Source organism: Protomyctophum parallelum, assembly GCF_964188405.1.
Source record: "Protomyctophum parallelum genome assembly, chromosome: 1".
In the NCBI taxonomy this organism is placed as follows: domain Eukaryota; kingdom Metazoa; phylum Chordata; class Actinopteri; order Myctophiformes; family Myctophidae; genus Protomyctophum; species Protomyctophum parallelum.
This window is the reverse complement of record NC_139697.1, coordinates 107321570-107338730: the sequence shown is the minus strand read 5'-3', so window position 1 is coordinate 107338730 and position 17161 is coordinate 107321570. Positions and strand designations below refer to the sequence as shown.

The 17161-nt window shown below is 44.1% G+C and overlaps 1 protein-coding gene across 1 annotated transcript in view; it reads right to left on the bottom strand.

The window, feature by feature from the left end:
• The window catches only part of sipa1 (signal-induced proliferation-associated 1), a gene marked incomplete at its 5' end in the record, with an annotated part of 89161 nt that overhangs the window by 12988 nt on the left and 59012 nt on the right, over nt 1-17161 (bottom strand). The window contains 5 exons of the mRNA XM_083761897.1: nt 3726-3819; nt 5073-5217; nt 6131-6333; nt 8420-8570; nt 12223-12309. Of these exons, the coding sequence (XP_083618023.1) occupies nt 3726-3819; nt 5073-5217; nt 6131-6333; nt 8420-8570; nt 12223-12309 (680 nt within the window). The remainder of the gene's footprint in view (nt 1-3725; nt 3820-5072; nt 5218-6130; nt 6334-8419; nt 8571-12222; nt 12310-17161) is intronic.

The following is a 17161-nucleotide window of genomic DNA, read 5'->3' as shown; positions in this document are numbered from 1 at the left end:
AATATATGGACCCATATACAGTAATATATGGATCCATATACAGTAATATATGGACCCATATACAGTAATATCTGGACCCATATACAGTAATATATGGATCCATATACAGTAATATCTGGACCCATATACAGTAATATCTGGACCCATATACAGTAATATCTGGACCCATATACAGTAATATATGGATCCATATACAGTAATATATGGACCCATATACAGTAATATATGGATCCATATACAGTAATATATGGACCCATATACAGTAATATATGGACCCATATACAGTAATATATGGACCCATATACAGTAATATATGGATCCATATACAGTAATATATGGACCCATATACAGTAATATATGGATCCATATACAGTAATATATGGACCCATATACAGTAATATATGGACCCATATACAGTCATATATGGACCCATATACAGTAATATATGGACCCATATACAGTAATATATGGATCCATATACAGTAATATATGGACCCATATACAGTAATATATGGATCCATATACAGTAATATATGGACCCATATACAGTAATATATGGACCCATATACAGTAATATATGGACCCATATACAGTAATATATGGACCCATATACAGTAATATATGGACCCATATACAGTAATATATGGACCCATATACAGTAATATATGGACCCATATACAGTAATATCTGGACCCATATACAGTAATATATGGATCCATATACAGTAATATATGGACCCATATACAGTAATATATGGACCCATATACAGTAATATATGGACCCATATACAGTAATATATGGACCCATATACAGTAATATCTGGACCCATATACAGTAATATATGGATCCATATACAGTAATATATGGACCCATATACAGTAATATATGGATCCATATACAGTAATATATGGACCCATATACAGTAATATATGGACCCATATACAGTCATATCTGGACCCATATACAGTAATATATGGACCCATATACAGTAATATATGGACCCATATACAGTAATATATGGACCCATATACAGTAATATCTGGACCCATATACAGTAATATATGGACCCATATACAGTAATATATGGACCCATATACAGTCATATCTGGACCCATATACAGTAATATATGGATCCATATACAGTAATATATGGACCCATATACAGTAATATCTGGACCCATATACAGTAATATCTGGTCCCAAATATCATATTTAACACAGTCTGTTTATGGCGACATGTGACATCATGTCTACGTCATATGTAGGCCCGCTAACCTATATAAGTGCTGACCCACACAGTAGGACTGCATTCCTTCAGGTCATTCATTCAAGGTATTCAGGACTGCATTCTTTTACAGAGAGAAACCTATAAACTACTGTGAGAAATGCTTCGTTGGACGGTGCACCTAAAAGGGCCTCCAGAGTATGATGCTGCTGTAGCAGTGGACCACAAAGTGTACTGCTTTAGAGGAGACTTTATCGAGTCAGAGCGTCGGACTGAAGTGCATGTCTTCAACACACTGTCTTTATGCTGGACCGAGTTGCCCCCAGAGACGCCAGGAAGAGGACAACGCCCCCTAGAGGTTCACCCCATGCTCACCAGCCGCACAGCTGTGCTGATCGACCCTTTCATCTACATCTGGGGGGGAAGGACTGACAAATGGTACTACAGCACGGTTCTTTATGCATTTGATGTCGACGACCAAAGAATGCTCACACCCAAGGTCTCTGGGACCGTTCCAGAGGGGAGGGAAGGCCACTCAGCCTGTGTTGTTGGGAAGGTCATGTTTATCTATGGAGGAGACAACAATCTGACTGGAACTAATGACACCTACAAGATGGACACCACCACGATGGTCTGGGCTTTAATTAACACCAGAGGAACTCCACCTCCTGCTACATCACATCACTCTGCCACCATCATTGGAACAAAGATGTTTGTATTTGGGGGCTATGAGTACTACAACACCATCAGAGTGTTTGACACAGAGACGAACCAATGGATGAACACGCCTTCTGCACAGCCTCTTCCAGAAAGACGCTACAATCATTCAGCCTTTTCCTACAATGGAGAGCTTTACATATTTGGTGGCAGGAACCAAAACCAGGACTTCAATGATATGTGGAAATTCAGTCCAGATACCTTCACCTGGAAGAAGGTTGAGTCCAAAGGGAATGTTCCATGTTTAAGTCAATATATGTTGAGTCACGTGGCATTCTGTTGCATGGTGGGAGATCGTGTCATCCTCTTTGGAGGACGTATATCATCCAACACATTCAATGATGACCTGTATGTCTTAGACTTGAGTCCTAGTCTGAAGACCTTATGCAAGCTGGCAGTTATTAGGTACGGTCTGGATCAGTCTGAACTCCCACACAACATCAGGTGGGAACTGGCAGCCATGACTACCAACAGCCAATAGGAACTGGCAGCCATGACTACCAACAGCCAATAAGAAACTGGCAGCCATGACTACCAATAGCCAGTAGAAAAAATAACAGCCCACAAAAAAAGGAAACAAGTTAAGCCACCCACACACACAGCTCCTTAAGGGAGTGGTTGCGCCACTCAAAAACACACACAGCTCCTTAAGGGAGTGGCTGCACCACTCAAAAACACACATAGCTCCTTAAGGGAGTCAGAAACCCATAACGGCGAGGCCGATTAGCGGAGCTTCACACACGTTTCCGCGGTCTCCTACCGCTGCATCTCTGAAACATCTCACCAACAGACCAGCGACCGCGCAGGTCTCCGTGAACAGACCGTAGCTACAGCTGTCATTCCTTTTTTCCCCTCAAAAAATAGATGTATAGATAGTGATACAGTATGTATAGGGTATATATATATATATATATATATATATATATATATATATATATATATATATATATATATATATATATATATAATAGGATACATACTCTTAGTGATAGAGTTGTGGAGGCTCAGAGCTCTGGAGTTCCTCTCAGTGATAGAGTATAGGTGGTATAGGGTTTAGGGTATAGTGTTTAGGTTGTAGGGTACATAATCTTAGTGATAGGGTGTAGGGTATATATATATATATATATATATATATATATATATATAGGGTTTAGGGTACATACTCTTAGTGATAGAGTATAGGTGGTGTAGTGTATAGGTATAGGGTGTAGGGTTTAGGGTATAGGGTACATAGTACATACTCTTAGTGATAGAGTATAGGTGGTATAGTGTATAGGTATACGGTGTAGGGTTTAGGGTACATAGTACATACTCTTAGTGATAGAGTATAGGTGGTATAGGGTTTAGGGTTTAGGGTACATACTCTTAGTGATAGAGTATAGGTGGTGTAGTGTATAGGGTACATAGTACATACTCTTAGTGATAGGGTGTAGGGTATAGGGTATATATATATATATATATATATATATATATATAGGGTTTAGGGTATAGGGTACATAGTACATACTCTTAGTGACAGAGTATAGGTGTTGTAGTGTAAAGGTATAGGGTGTAGGGTTTAGGGTATAGGGTACATAGTACATACTCTTAGTGATAGAGTTGTGGAGGCTCAGAGCTCTGGAGTTCCTCTCAGTGATAGAGTATAGGTGGTGTAGGGTTTAGGGTACATACTCTTAGTGATAAAGTATAGGTGGTGTAGTGTAAAGGTATAGGTGTAGGGTTTAGGGTAAAGGGTGTAGGGTTTAGGGTGTAGGGTTTAGGGTATAGGGTACATAGTACATACTCTTAGTGATAGAGTTGTGGAGGCTCAGAGCTCTGGAGTTCCTCTCGGCTCGGTCCAAACACGACAGGCGGGAGGACGACTCACTGGACGAGGCCTGGAGATAGATACAATTTACAATTTAGGCATTTAGCAGACGCTCTTAATCCAGAGCGACTTACAATAATCAAGAACAAAAGCATGGGAATACATCACAAAAGCATTTATCATAAAACATGCGTAAGCTAAGAAAGTAACAGTGGAATATCTATATAATGAAACTATACATATAAACTATATATATACTACTATGCTATACATATGTACTATGGCGTGCTATGACTATATACAATACAATTATAGTGCCGTCTACATAACATGCTATAAGTCTGTATCAGATGCTATCTAAGTCTACAGAAATGCTATCTAAGGGGGTGGGGTAAGTGCTATGGGCCATGATGGAGTCTAAAAAGGTGGGTTTTCAGACTATGGCGGAAGATTGGGAGTGATGCTGCAGTTCTGACTGCAATGGGAAGTGCATTCCACAGTTTTGGAGCCAGAAGGGAGAAGAGTTTGGGACGTGTGGAGCGTTGTCCCGGCATTGAATGCCAGCATCAGAGTTTTGTATTCTGTGCGGGCAGCGACCGGGAGCCAGTGGAGGGAGCGGAGCAGGGGGGAGACATGTGAGAATTTTGGCTGGTTGAAGACCAAGCGAGCTGCGGCATTTTGGATCAGCTGGAGAGGCTTAAGTGCACATGCTGGTAGGCCAGTAAGGAGGGAGTTACAATAGTCGAGTTTTGACAAGACTGTTGTCTGGATTAGGAGCTGGGCTGATTCCTGGGTGAGGAACGGTCTAATTCGTTGTATATTATAGAGTGTGAACCTACAGGATCGAGTGACAGCTGTGATGTGAGCTTTGAACGAGAGCTGACTGTCCAGGATAACACCGAGGTTCCTGGCTGTTTGGACAGACGTTACCAGGGCGTTGTCTACGGAGATAGTTAGCTCCCGCATAGGGCAGGACTTAGCTGGGAAAGCTAAGAGCTAAGGGAAAGATAGAGAGACATTCACTTAGACTGGAGAGAGAGAGAGAGAGAGAGAGAGAGAGAGAGAGAGAGAGAGAGACATTCACTTAGACTGGAGAGAGAGAGAGAGAGACACTGGACGAGGCCTGAGAAGGTACTTTTCTTCTGGTTTGAGGGAAAGGAAGTTCTGGTTCAGTTTCCTGCCTGAGGACTACAAAACAATGACTACAACATGACGTAACGATATCATCCTGGCCTCCTATTGGTGGGTGGGTGTAACCCTGGCCTCCTATTGGTGGGTGGGTGTAACCCTGGCCTCCTATTGGTGGGGTGGGTGTCAGCTGACCTGCGTGTCGTCCAGCGTCATCTTGGGCTTGACGGCCAGGATGAGGTCAGGGGTCGCGTCACTGAGCGTGCCCGAGTTCTGGTAGACGTGGTCTGTCTCCCTCTGGTGGTCTGAAGCCCTCACTGCAACGTTGTCATACACATGGCTGAGGGGAGAGAGAGAGAGACATTCACATACACATGTCTGAGGAGAGAGAGAGATTAACACCAATTGAAGCCTATTATTTAATACTACGCTTACCGCCATTGGCGTAGATCAACGGCGATTGCGCTTTTATAGCGCTTTCGATCGATCAAGTCATAATGCTACTTGCGTTAGCACCTGTTGTTGTCATGACAATGGGTCGCTCATCTCAGATCGCCATCGCCATAATAATCCATTCTATCCGTTTCTTTCAATGGCCTGTATCTCCTATTCCTCGTCCCAGATGGCATTTTACGTTTATTTGACGGCGCAGAGCCGCCGATGTGGAGCCCTCCAGAGGCCCGGTATAGATCCGTTTGGTAAACAAGGCCTGTCCTCCAGGCTCCGTTCCACTTACTAGGTTATGTTCACTTCCGGTAGTCTGGAAATGTGGCGCAAATCAGTGAACCAATAAAGAAAGCACGCTGGCTGGGCCAGGCTACCCGCCCCTCTAGACCAGAAAGCACGCTGTCTGGGCCAGGCTACCCGCCCCTCTAGACCAGAAAGCACGCTGGCTGGGCCAGGCTACCCGCCCCTCTAGACCAGAAAGCACGCTGAATGGGCCAGGCTACCCGCCCCTCTAGACCAGAAAGCACGCTGAATGGGCCAGGCTACCCGCCCCTCTAGACCAGAAAGCACGCTGTCCGGGCCAGGCTACCCGCCCCTCTAGACCAGGGGCAGACTGGCTGGGCCAGGCTACCCGCCCCTCTAGACCAGGGGCAGACTGGCTGGGCCAGGCTACCCGCCCCTCTAGACCAGGGGCAGACTGGCTGCGCCAGGCTACAGAGACATTGACTCAATCCCAGCCAATGGACGTATGTTGCGTTGTCACTGGTTTGCGAGTCGCTCGATTGGCCGAATGGGTGTATACGTACTCTGAATGCGAGTCGTCCAATTGGCTGAAGTTCTGCTGCTGCCGCTCCAGCGAACAGCTGCGTGTCATGTGATCATGGTGGGCGGGGTCATCGGGAGGGTGGTCCTGCAGGCTGGTCGCCCGTAGCAACGGCAGGCTGGGCGGAGCCAGCAGAGCCACGCCCACCTCGCCATCAGGCTGGTCGCCAGCGTCCAGGCACGATATCTGAGAAGAAGAAAAATGTAAGATAAGATACAATTAACCCATTTTGGTGTTAGCATCATGTTATGCTTTAGCTATTGAAAAATAGCAGATCTACAAGCTCGTAGCGCGCCACCGAGTGGCGCGCTACGAGCTTGTAGGTCTGCTATTTTTGAAAAATCGAAGAACGACTGACATAGAATTAGAAACATAGCTTTTTCAGAAAACGGTCAGGATGTACAAGACATTTTTTAGAATCTGATCTCAGGTCAGAATGGAAAACTGTCAGGATGTAGAAGACATTTTTAGAATCTGATCTCAGGTCAGAATGGGTTAACAATTTAGGCATTTAGCAGACGCTCTAATCCATCGATCTGAATAGTCACGATAATCACGTCATATCATTCCCAGCTGATCCTCGTAGCTGAACTGGGGAAGGGGAGCGCTTGGTTGCCTTAACACACGCTGGCCGTGAGGGCGTGTGTAAGCACCGCCCGGCTCATATGACTGTGAATGTGTGGCTCCAGGCAGCCCTGTAAAGACATCAAGCGCTATTCTCCCGTCACATAGCCTATACTTGCCGAGCAAAACGAGGAAGTGATGTGGCTCGCTCTGGTGGCGCAAAGCGCAGCTACTCCTGTGAAATTAACACTCTAACCACTAGCATTTATTGAAAAAATTGATCTAAGTCACGCCAGCATTTTTTCCAGTTGGGCTCTTATTTTGAAAAGCCACATTTCCGATCCACCGGAAGTGAACATATCCTAGGAAGCTGAACGGAGCCTGGAGGACAGGCCTTGTTTACCAAACGGATCTATACCGGGGCTCTGGGAGAGCTCCACAGTGTCGGCTCTGTGCCGTCAAAGAAACGCTGTTTTGACCAAAAATGCCATCTGGGACAAGGAATAGGAGATACAGGCCATTATTTATTTATTTTTTATATATTTTTTTTATCCCACGATTTTGTAACCCATTTTTCACCGCTGTGTCAATCATCTAATGTGATCCTGGGCTCCACACACCCTCCTCCAACCTAGTCCCCATATATGGGGGACAAGGGGAGAGCAACCTAGTCCCCATATATGGGGGACAAGGGGAGACCAACCTAGTCCCCATATATGGGGGACAAGGGGAGACCAACCTAGTCCCCATATATGGGGGACAAGGGGAGAGCAACGGACTTGAACTCATGCTTCCTTCATGCCTGAGTGTCCAAGTTGCTCCTTTACACCTGACAGGGGGGAGTTTCCCTGGTTGGACGTAGCGCGTGGAAGGAACACGTTATTCCAACCAGTTCCTTTCCCCTCCATCAGGCCCCCCGGCTGGCCAGGGGGAGGCAGTATAGAGACCAGGATTACTGCATGTTTTTTGTGAGGGTACCTACCCTAGGGGACACGGGGAGAACATGCAAACTCCACACAGAAAGGCCCTTTCGCCAACCCCGCCTTCGGGCATGGGCCCTGATGACGCGGAGGAGGAAACACGCCGCCAGCACCCACAGCGTCCCGAGCGGGAATCGAACCCAGGACCTTCTAGCTGTGAGGCGACAGCACTACCAACGATACGTGGCCATTATTATAGCGAGGTGGATCTAAAATGGCCGATCCATTGTCATGACAACAACAGCATTATGGCTCGATGGATCGAATGCACTATAAAACGCGCAATTGCCATTGATCTACGTTAAGTGTAGATAGTATTCAAGAATAGGCTTCAATTTGACTGTTAATAGTTTTATGAGGTTAATATTGCTATATGTTTGTAACCGTTTTAGAAAAGCAATAAGCCACGTGAGGTCCCAGCTTACCGTGGACATACAAGCTCGTAGCACGGCTGGTTTTTGAAAGAAATCATAAAATGCGTCTCAAATCTTTGAATATTATATTCTTTCAGAGCGAACGTTTTTAACTCAAATCTTTGCTTCTGGGAGTGGGGGGTCCCTGGATGGAACAACATATTTTCACATGGGGGTCGGCGGCCAATTACAGATAATTCTGGGGGTCCTTGACACGAAATAGTTTGAGAACCACTGACATAGAAACTGTCAGGATTTAGACGACATTTTGTAGAATCTGTTCTCAGGTCTAAATGGGTTAAACACCTGCTTCTCTTCCTCTTCCTCCTCCTCTTCATCCTCCTCCTCCTCCTCTTCCTCATCCCGGTCGTCGAGGACCCAGGCCTCTCCAGACTCAACCTCTCCACAGTCTCCAGGCTTCTGTTCCGCGTCCGCGATGGCTTTGTGGTAGAGCTCCGAGAAACTCCTGTAGAAACACAAACACAGAAACTCCTGTAGAAACACGACCAGATAAACTCCTGTAGAAACACAACCAGATAAACTCCTGTATAAACACAACCACATAAACTCCTGTATAAACACAACAAGCAGAGGAACTCCTGTATAGGTCACAGCAAAACATTACTTTGGAATGTTGCCACTACTGTTGGAGCAGCCATAAACTACACAGGTTCATCTCTACTACTGTTGGAGCAGCCATAAACTACACAGGTTCATCTCTACTACTGTTGGAGCAGCCATAAACTACACAGGTTCATCTCTACTGTTGGAGCAGCCATAAACTACACAGGTTCATCTCTACTGTTGGAGCAGCCATAAACTACACAGGTTCATCTCTACTGTTGGAGCAGCCATAAACTACACAGGTTCATCTCTACTGTTGGAGCAGCCATAAACTACACAGGTTCATCTCTACTGTTGGAGCAGCCATAAACTACACAGGTTCATCTCTACTGTTGGAGCAGCCATAAACTACACAGGTTCATCTCTACTGTTGGAGCAGCCATAAACTACACAGGTTCATCTCTACTGTTGGAGCAGCCATAAACTACACAGGTTCACCTCTACTACTGTTGGAGCAGCCATAAACTACACAGGTTCATCTCTACTACTGTTGGAGCAGCCATAAACTACACAGGTTCATCTCTACTGTTGGAGCAGCCATAAACTACACAGGTTCATCTCTACTGTTGGAGCAGCCATAAACTACACAGGTTCATCTCTACTGTTGGAGCAGCCATAAACTACACAGGTTCATCTCTACTGTTGGAGCAGCCATAAACTACACAGGTTCATCTCTACTACTGTTGGAGCAGCCATAAACTACACAGGTTCATCTCTACTGTTGGAGCAGCCATAAACTACACAGGTTCATCTCTACTGTTGGAGCAGCCATAAACTACACAGGTTCACCTCTACTGTTGGAGCAGCCATAAACTACACAGGTTCACCTCTACTGTTGGAGCAGCCATAAACTACACAGGTTCACCTCTACTGTTGGAGCAGCCATAAACTACACAGGTTCATCTCTACTGTTGGAGCAGCCATAAACTACACAGGTTCATCTCTACTGTTGGAGCAGCCATAAACTACACAGGTTCATCTCTACTACTGTTGGAGCAGCCATAAACTACACAGGTTCATCTCTACTGTTGGAGCAGCCATAAACTACACAGGTTCATCTCTACTGTTGGAGCAGCCATAAACTACACAGGTTCATCTCTACTGTTGGAGCAGCCATAAACTACACAGGTTCATCTCTACTACTGTTGGAGCAGCCATAAACTACACAGGTTCATCTCTACTGTTGGAGCAGCCATAAACTACACAGGTTCATCTCTACTGTTGGAGCAGCCATAAACTACACAGGTTCATCTCTACTACTGTTGGAGCAGCCATAAACTACACAGGTTCATCTCTACTGTTGAAGCAGCCATAAACTACACAGGTTCATCTCTACTGTTGGAGCAGCCATAAACTACACAGGTTCATCTCTACTGTTGGAGCAGCCATAAACTACACAGGTTCATCTCTACTGTTGGAGCAGCCATAAACTACACAGGTTCATCTCTACTACTGTTGGAGCAGCCATAAACTACACAGGTTCATCTCTACTGTTGGAGCAGCCATAAACTACACAGGTTCATCTCTACTGTTGGAGCAGCCATAAACTACACAGGTTCATCTCTACTACTGTTGGAGCAGCCATAAACTACACAGGTTCATCTCTACTACTGTTGGAGCAGCTATAAACTACACAGGTTCATCTCTACTGTTGGAGCAGCCATAAACTACACAGGTTCATCTCTACTACTGTTGGAGCAGCCATAAACTACACAGGTTCATCTCGATGTTCTGGACATCTTTGTAATGTTAGTGTTGGTACATAAAAAGCAGGTAAAAGAGTAACGTTTCACAACAAGCAGAGAAACTCCTCTGTAGGTCACAACAAGCAGAGGAACTCCTGTATAGGTCACAGCAAAACATTACTTTGGAATGTTGCCACTACTGTTGGAGCAGCCATAAACTACACAGGTTCATCTCTACTACTGTTGGAGCAGCCATAAACTACACAGGTTCATCTCTACTACTGTTGGAGCAGCCATAAACTACACAGGTTTATCTCTACTGTTGGAGCAGCCATAAACTACACAGGTTCATCTCTACTGTTGGAGCAGCCATAAACTACACAGGTTCATCTCTACTGTTGGAGCAGCCATAAACTACACAGGTTCATCTCTACTGTTGGAGCAGCCATAAACTACACAGGTTCATCTCTACTGTTGGAGCAGCCATAAACTACACAGGTTCATCTCTACTGTTGGAGCAGCCATAAACTACACAGGTTCATCTCTACTGTTGGAGCAGCCATAAACTACACAGGTTCATCTCGATGTTCTGGACATCTTTGTAATGTTATAGTGTTGGTAAAAAGCAGGTAAAAGAGTAACGTTTGAGGCAGACTAACATCAGTCACTCTACAGTTCACTGTAGTAGAAGAGGTGCGGGTTTGCCCCGCAGCTATGTCGGCTCCGCCTACAGGAAATATGCTTGCTGCGACCATGAGACCCGTTTCTGAATTCCTCTATAGGTCACAACAAGCAGATAAACTCCTCTATAGGTCACAACAAGCAGATAAACTCCTGTGTAGGTCACAACAAGCAGAGAAACTCCTGTGTAGGTCACAACAAGCAGAGAAACTCCTGTGTAGGTCACAACAAGCAGATAAACTCCTGTGTAGGTCACAACAAGCAGATAAACTCCTGTATAGGTCACAACAACCAGATAAACTCCTGTGTAGGTCACAACAAGCAGATAAACTCCTGTATAGGTCACAACAACCAGATAAACTCCTGTGTAGGTCACAACAAGCAGAGAAACTCCTGTGTAGGTCACAACAAGCAGATGAACTCCTGTGTAGGTCACAACAAGCAGAGAAACTCCTGTGTAGGTCACAACAAGCAGATAAACTCCTGTATAGGTCACAACAACCAGATAAACTCCTGTGTAGGTCACAACAAGCAGAGGAACTCCTGTGTAGGTCACAACAAGCAGATAAACTCCTGTATAGGTCACAACAAGCAGATAAACTCCTGTATAGGTCACAACAACCAGATAAACTCCTGTGTAGGTCACAACAAGCAGATAAACTCCTGTATAGGTCACAACAACCAGATAAACTCCTGTGTAGGTCACAACAAGCAGATAAACTCCTGTATAGGTCACAACAACCAGAGAAACTCCTGTGTAGGTCACAACAAGCAGATAAACTCCTGTATAGGTCACAACAACCAGATAAACTCCTGTGTAGGTCACAACAAGCAGATAAACTCCTGTATAGGTCACAACAAGCAGAGGAACTCCTGTATAGGTCACAACAAGCAGATAAACTCCTGTATAGGTCACAACAAGCAGAGGAACTCCTGTGTAGGTTATTTCCATCTAAATAAGTAGTACCGTGTGCCGCTTTCGTGATCAAAGCTGCAAATACTTTGGCGTTATGCCGTTATTACGGCGTTATGTAATAAGACAATCCAGGCGGCGTAGGTAGGATGGATTTAAAGCCCAGAAAGTGTTAAAAACTAGAGGTTTTTATTTCCAGGGAGAACAGAACTGACCTGCGAGGTTTCCCGTTCTCGTCGGGCGGGATGACGGTGATGTGGATCTTGTGGGCGGTCCTTAGCAGGCGACTCCTCTCGTCTGGGCTGAGGGGGGAGGAGACAACCATGATGACATCATCAGTGACCTCATTATATAACTGACCTATTACAGCGCTCCTCTCGTCTGGACTGAGGGGGGACATATTTATTTACCGTTTAAAACGGAGGCATTTCAATGATCAACTCCCCTGTTGGTGTTTTAAGCATTATGTTATACTTTAGATATTGAAAAATAGCAGATCTACAAGCTCAAGCTGCGAGCTTGTAGATCAGTTTTTTTATCGTGAAAATGTGATGCTAAGTGTAAGTGAGTGTAAGTGAGTCTGTAGTTCTGACTGCAATGGGAAGTTCATTCTATAGTTTAGATTGGGAGTGAGTCTGTAGTTCTGACTGCAATGGGAAGTTCATTCCATAGTTTAGATTGGGAGTGAGTCTGTAGTTCTGACTGCAATGGGAAGTTCATTCTATAGTTTAGATTGGGAGTGAGTCTGTAGTTCTGACTGCAATGGGAAGTTCATTCCATAGTTTAGATTGGGAGTGAGTCTGTAGTTCTGACTGCAATGGGAAGTTCATTCCATAGTTTAGATTGGGAGTGAGTCTGTAGTTCTGACTGCAATGGGAAGTTCATTCCATAGTTTAGATTGGGAGTGAGTCTGTAGTTCTGACTGCAATGGGAAGTTCATTCCATAGTTTAGATTGGGAGTGAGTCTGTAGTTCTGACTGCAGTGGGAAGTCCATTCCATAGTTTAGATTGGGAGTGAGTCTGTAGTTCTGACTGCAATGGGAAGTTCATTCCATAGTTTAGATTGGGAGTGAGTCTGTAGTTCTGACTGTAATGGGAAGTTCATTCCATAGTTTAGATTGGGAGTGAGTCTGTAGTTCTGACTGTAATGGGAAGTTCATTCCATAGGTTAGATTGGGAGTGAGTCTGTAGTTCTGATTGTAATGGGAAGTTCATTCCATAGTTTAGATTGGGAGTGAGTCTGTAGTTCTGACTGCAATGGGAAGTTCATTCCATAGTTTAGATCGGGAGTGAGTCTGTAGTTCTGACTGCAATGGGAAGTTCATTCCATAGTTTCGATTGGGAGTGAGTCTGTAGTTCTGACTGCAATGGGAAGTTCATTCCATAGTTTAGATTGGGAGTGAGTCTGTGGTTCTGACTGTAATGGGAAGTTCATTCCATCGTTTAGATTGGGAGTGAGTCTGTAGTTCTGACTGCAATGGAAAGTTCATTCCATAGTTTAGATTGGGAGTGAGTCTGTAGTTCTGACTGCAATGGGAAGTTCATTCCATAGTTTAGATTGGGAGTGAGTCTGTAGTTCTGACTGCAATGGGAAGTCCATTCCATAGTTTAGATTGGGAGTGAGTCTGTAGTTTTGACTGCAATGGGAAGTTCATTCCATAGTTTAGATTGGGAGTGAGTCTGTAGTTCTGACTGTAATGGGAAGTTCATTCCATAGTTTAGATTGGGAGTGAGTCTGTAGTTCTGATTGTAATGGGAAGTTCATTCCATAGTTTAGATTGGGAGTGAGTCTGTAGTTCTGACTGCAATGGGAAGTCCATTCCATAGTTTAGATTGGGAGTGAGTCTGTAGTTCTGACTGCAATGGGAAGTTCATTCCATAGTTTAGATTGGGAGTGAGTCTGTAGTTCTGACTGCAATGGGAAGTTCATTCCATAGTTTAGATTGGGAGTGAGTCTGTAGTTCTGACTGCAGTGGGAAGTTCATTCCATAGTTTAGATTGGGAGTGAGTCTGTAGTTCTGACTGCAGTGGGAAGTTCATTCCATAGTTTAGATTGGGAGTGAGTCTGTAGTTCTGACTGCAGTGGGAAGTTCATTCCATAGTTTAGATTGGGAGTGAGTCTGTAGTTCTGACTGCAATGGGAAGTTCATTCCATAGTTTAGATTGGGAGTGAGTCTGTAGTTCTGACTGTAATGGGAAGTTCATTCCATAGTTTAGATTGGGAGTGAGTCTGTAGTTCTGACTGCAGTGGGAAGTTCATTCCATAGTTTAGATTGGGAGTGAGTCTGTAGTTCTGACTGCAATGGGAAGTTCATTCCAAAGTTCAGATTGGGAGTGAGTCTGTAGTTCTGACTGTAATGGGAAGTTCATTCCATAGTTTAGATTGGGAGTGAGTCTGTAGTTCTGACTGCAGTGGGAAGTTCATTCCATAGTTTAGATTGGGAGTGAGTCTGTAGTTCTGACTGTAATGGGAAGTCCATTCCATAGTTTAGATTGGGAGTGAGTCTGTAGTTCTGACTGTAATGGGAAGTCCATTCCATAGTTTAGATTAAGGAGTGAGTCTGTAGTTCTGACTGTAATGGGAAGTTCATTCCATAGTTTAGATTGGGAGTGAGTCTGTAGTTCTGACTGCAATGGGAAGTTCATTCCATAGTTTAGATTGGGAGTGAGTCTGTAGTTCTGACTGTAATGGGAAGTTCATTCCATAGTTTAGATTGGGAGTGAGTCTGTAGTTCTGACTGTAATGGGAAGTTCATTCCATAGTTTAGATTGGGAGTGAGTCTGTAGTTCTGACTGTAATGGGAAGTTCATTCCATAGTTTAGATTGGGAGTGAGTCTGTAGTTCTGACTGCAGTGGGAAGTTCATTCCATAGTTTAGATTGGGAGTGAGTCTGTAGTTCTGACTGCAATGGGAAGTTCATTCCATAGTTTAGATTGGGAGTGAGTCTGTAGTTCTGACTGTAATGGGAAGTTCATTCCATAGTTTAGATTGGGAGTGAGTCTGTAGTTCTGACTGTAATGGGAAGTTCATTCCATAGTTTAGATTGGGAGTGAGTCTGTAGTTCTGACTGTAATGGGAAGTTCATTCCATAGTTTAGATTGGGAGTGAGTCTGTAGTTCTGACTGCAGTGGGAAGTTCATTCCATAGTTTAGATTGGGAGTGAGTCTGTAGTTCTGACTGCAGTGGGAAGTTCATTCCATAGTTTAGATTGGGAGTGAGTCTGTAGTTCTGACTGCAGTGGGAAGTTCATTCCATAGTTCAGATTGGGAGTGAGTCTGTAGTTCTGACTGCAGTGGGAAGTTCATTCCATAGTTTAGATTGGGAGTGAGTCTGTAGTTCTGACTGCAATGGGAAGTTCATTCCAAAGTTCAGATTGGGAGTGAGTCTGTAGTTCTGACTGTAATGGGAAGTTCATTCCATAGTTTAGATTGGGAGTGAGTCTGTAGTTCTGACTGCAGTGGGAAGTTCATTCCATAGTTTAGATTGGGAGTGAGTCTGTAGTTCTGACTGCAATGGGAAGTTCATTCCATAGTTTAGATTGGGAGTGAGTCTGTGGTTCTGACTGTAATGGGAAGTTCATTCCATCGTTTAGATTGGGAGTGAGTCTGTAGTTCTGACTGCAATGGAAAGTTCATTCCATAGTTTAGATTGGGAGTGAGTCTGTAGTTCTGACTGCAATGGGAAGTTCATTCCATAGTTTAGATTGGGAGTGAGTCTGTAGTTCTGACTGCAATGGGAAGTCCATTCCATAGTTTAGATTGGGAGTGAGTCTGTAGTTTTGACTGCAATGGGAAGTTCATTCCATAGTTTAGATTGGGAGTGAGTCTGTAGTTCTGACTGTAATGGGAAGTTCATTCCATAGTTTAGATTGGGAGTGAGTCTGTAGTTCTGATTGTAATGGGAAGTTCATTCCATAGTTTAGATTGGGAGTGAGTCTGTAGTTCTGACTGCAATGGGAAGTCCATTCCATAGTTTAGATTGGGAGTGAGTCTGTAGTTCTGACTGCAATGGGAAGTTCATTCCATAGTTTAGATTGGGAGTGAGTCTGTAGTTCTGACTGCAATGGGAAGTTCATTCCATAGTTTAGATTGGGAGTGAGTCTGTAGTTCTGACTGCAGTGGGAAGTTCATTCCATAGTTTAGATTGGGAGTGAGTCTGTAGTTCTGACTGCAGTGGGAAGTTCATTCCATAGTTTAGATTGGGAGTGAGTCTGTAGTTCTGACTGCAGTGGGAAGTTCATTCCATAGTTTAGATTGGGAGTGAGTCTGTAGTTCTGACTGCAATGGGAAGTTCATTCCATAGTTTAGATTGGGAGTGAGTCTGTAGTTCTGACTGTAATGGGAAGTTCATTCCATAGTTTAGATTGGGAGTGAGTCTGTAGTTCTGACTGCAGTGGGAAGTTCATTCCATAGTTTAGATTGGGAGTGAGTCTGTAGTTCTGACTGCAATGGGAAGTTCATTCCAAAGTTCAGATTGGGAGTGAGTCTGTAGTTTTGACTGTAATGGGAAGTTCATTCCATAGTTTAGATTGGGAGTGAGTCTGTAGTTCTGACTGCAGTGGGAAGTTCATTCCATAGTTTAGATTGGGAGTGAGTCTGTAGTTCTGACTGTAATGGGAAGTCCATTCCATAGTTTAGATTGGGAGTGAGTCTGTAGTTCTGACTGTAATGGGAAGTCCATTCCATAGTTTAGATTAAGGAGTGAGTCTGTAGTTCTGACTGTAATGGGAAGTTCATTCCATAGTTTAGATTGGGAGTGAGTCTGTAGTTCTGACTGCAATGGGAAGTTCATTCCATAGTTTAGATTGGGAGTGAGTCTGTAGTTCTGACTGTAATGGGAAGTTCATTCCATAGTTTAGATTGGGAGTGAGTCTGTAGTTCTGACTGTAATGGGAAGTTCATTCCATAGTTTAGATTGGGAGTGAGTCTGTAGTTCTGACTGCAGTGGGAAGTTCATTCCATAGTTTAGATTGGGAGTGAGTCTGTAGTTCTGACTGCAATGGGAAGTTCATTCCATAGTTTAGATTGGGAGTGAGTCTGTAGTTCTGACTGTAATGGGAAGTTCATTCCATAGTTTAGATTGGGAGTGAGTCTGTAGTTCTGACTGTAATGGGAAGTTCATTCCATAGTTTAGATTGGGAGTGAGTCTGTAGT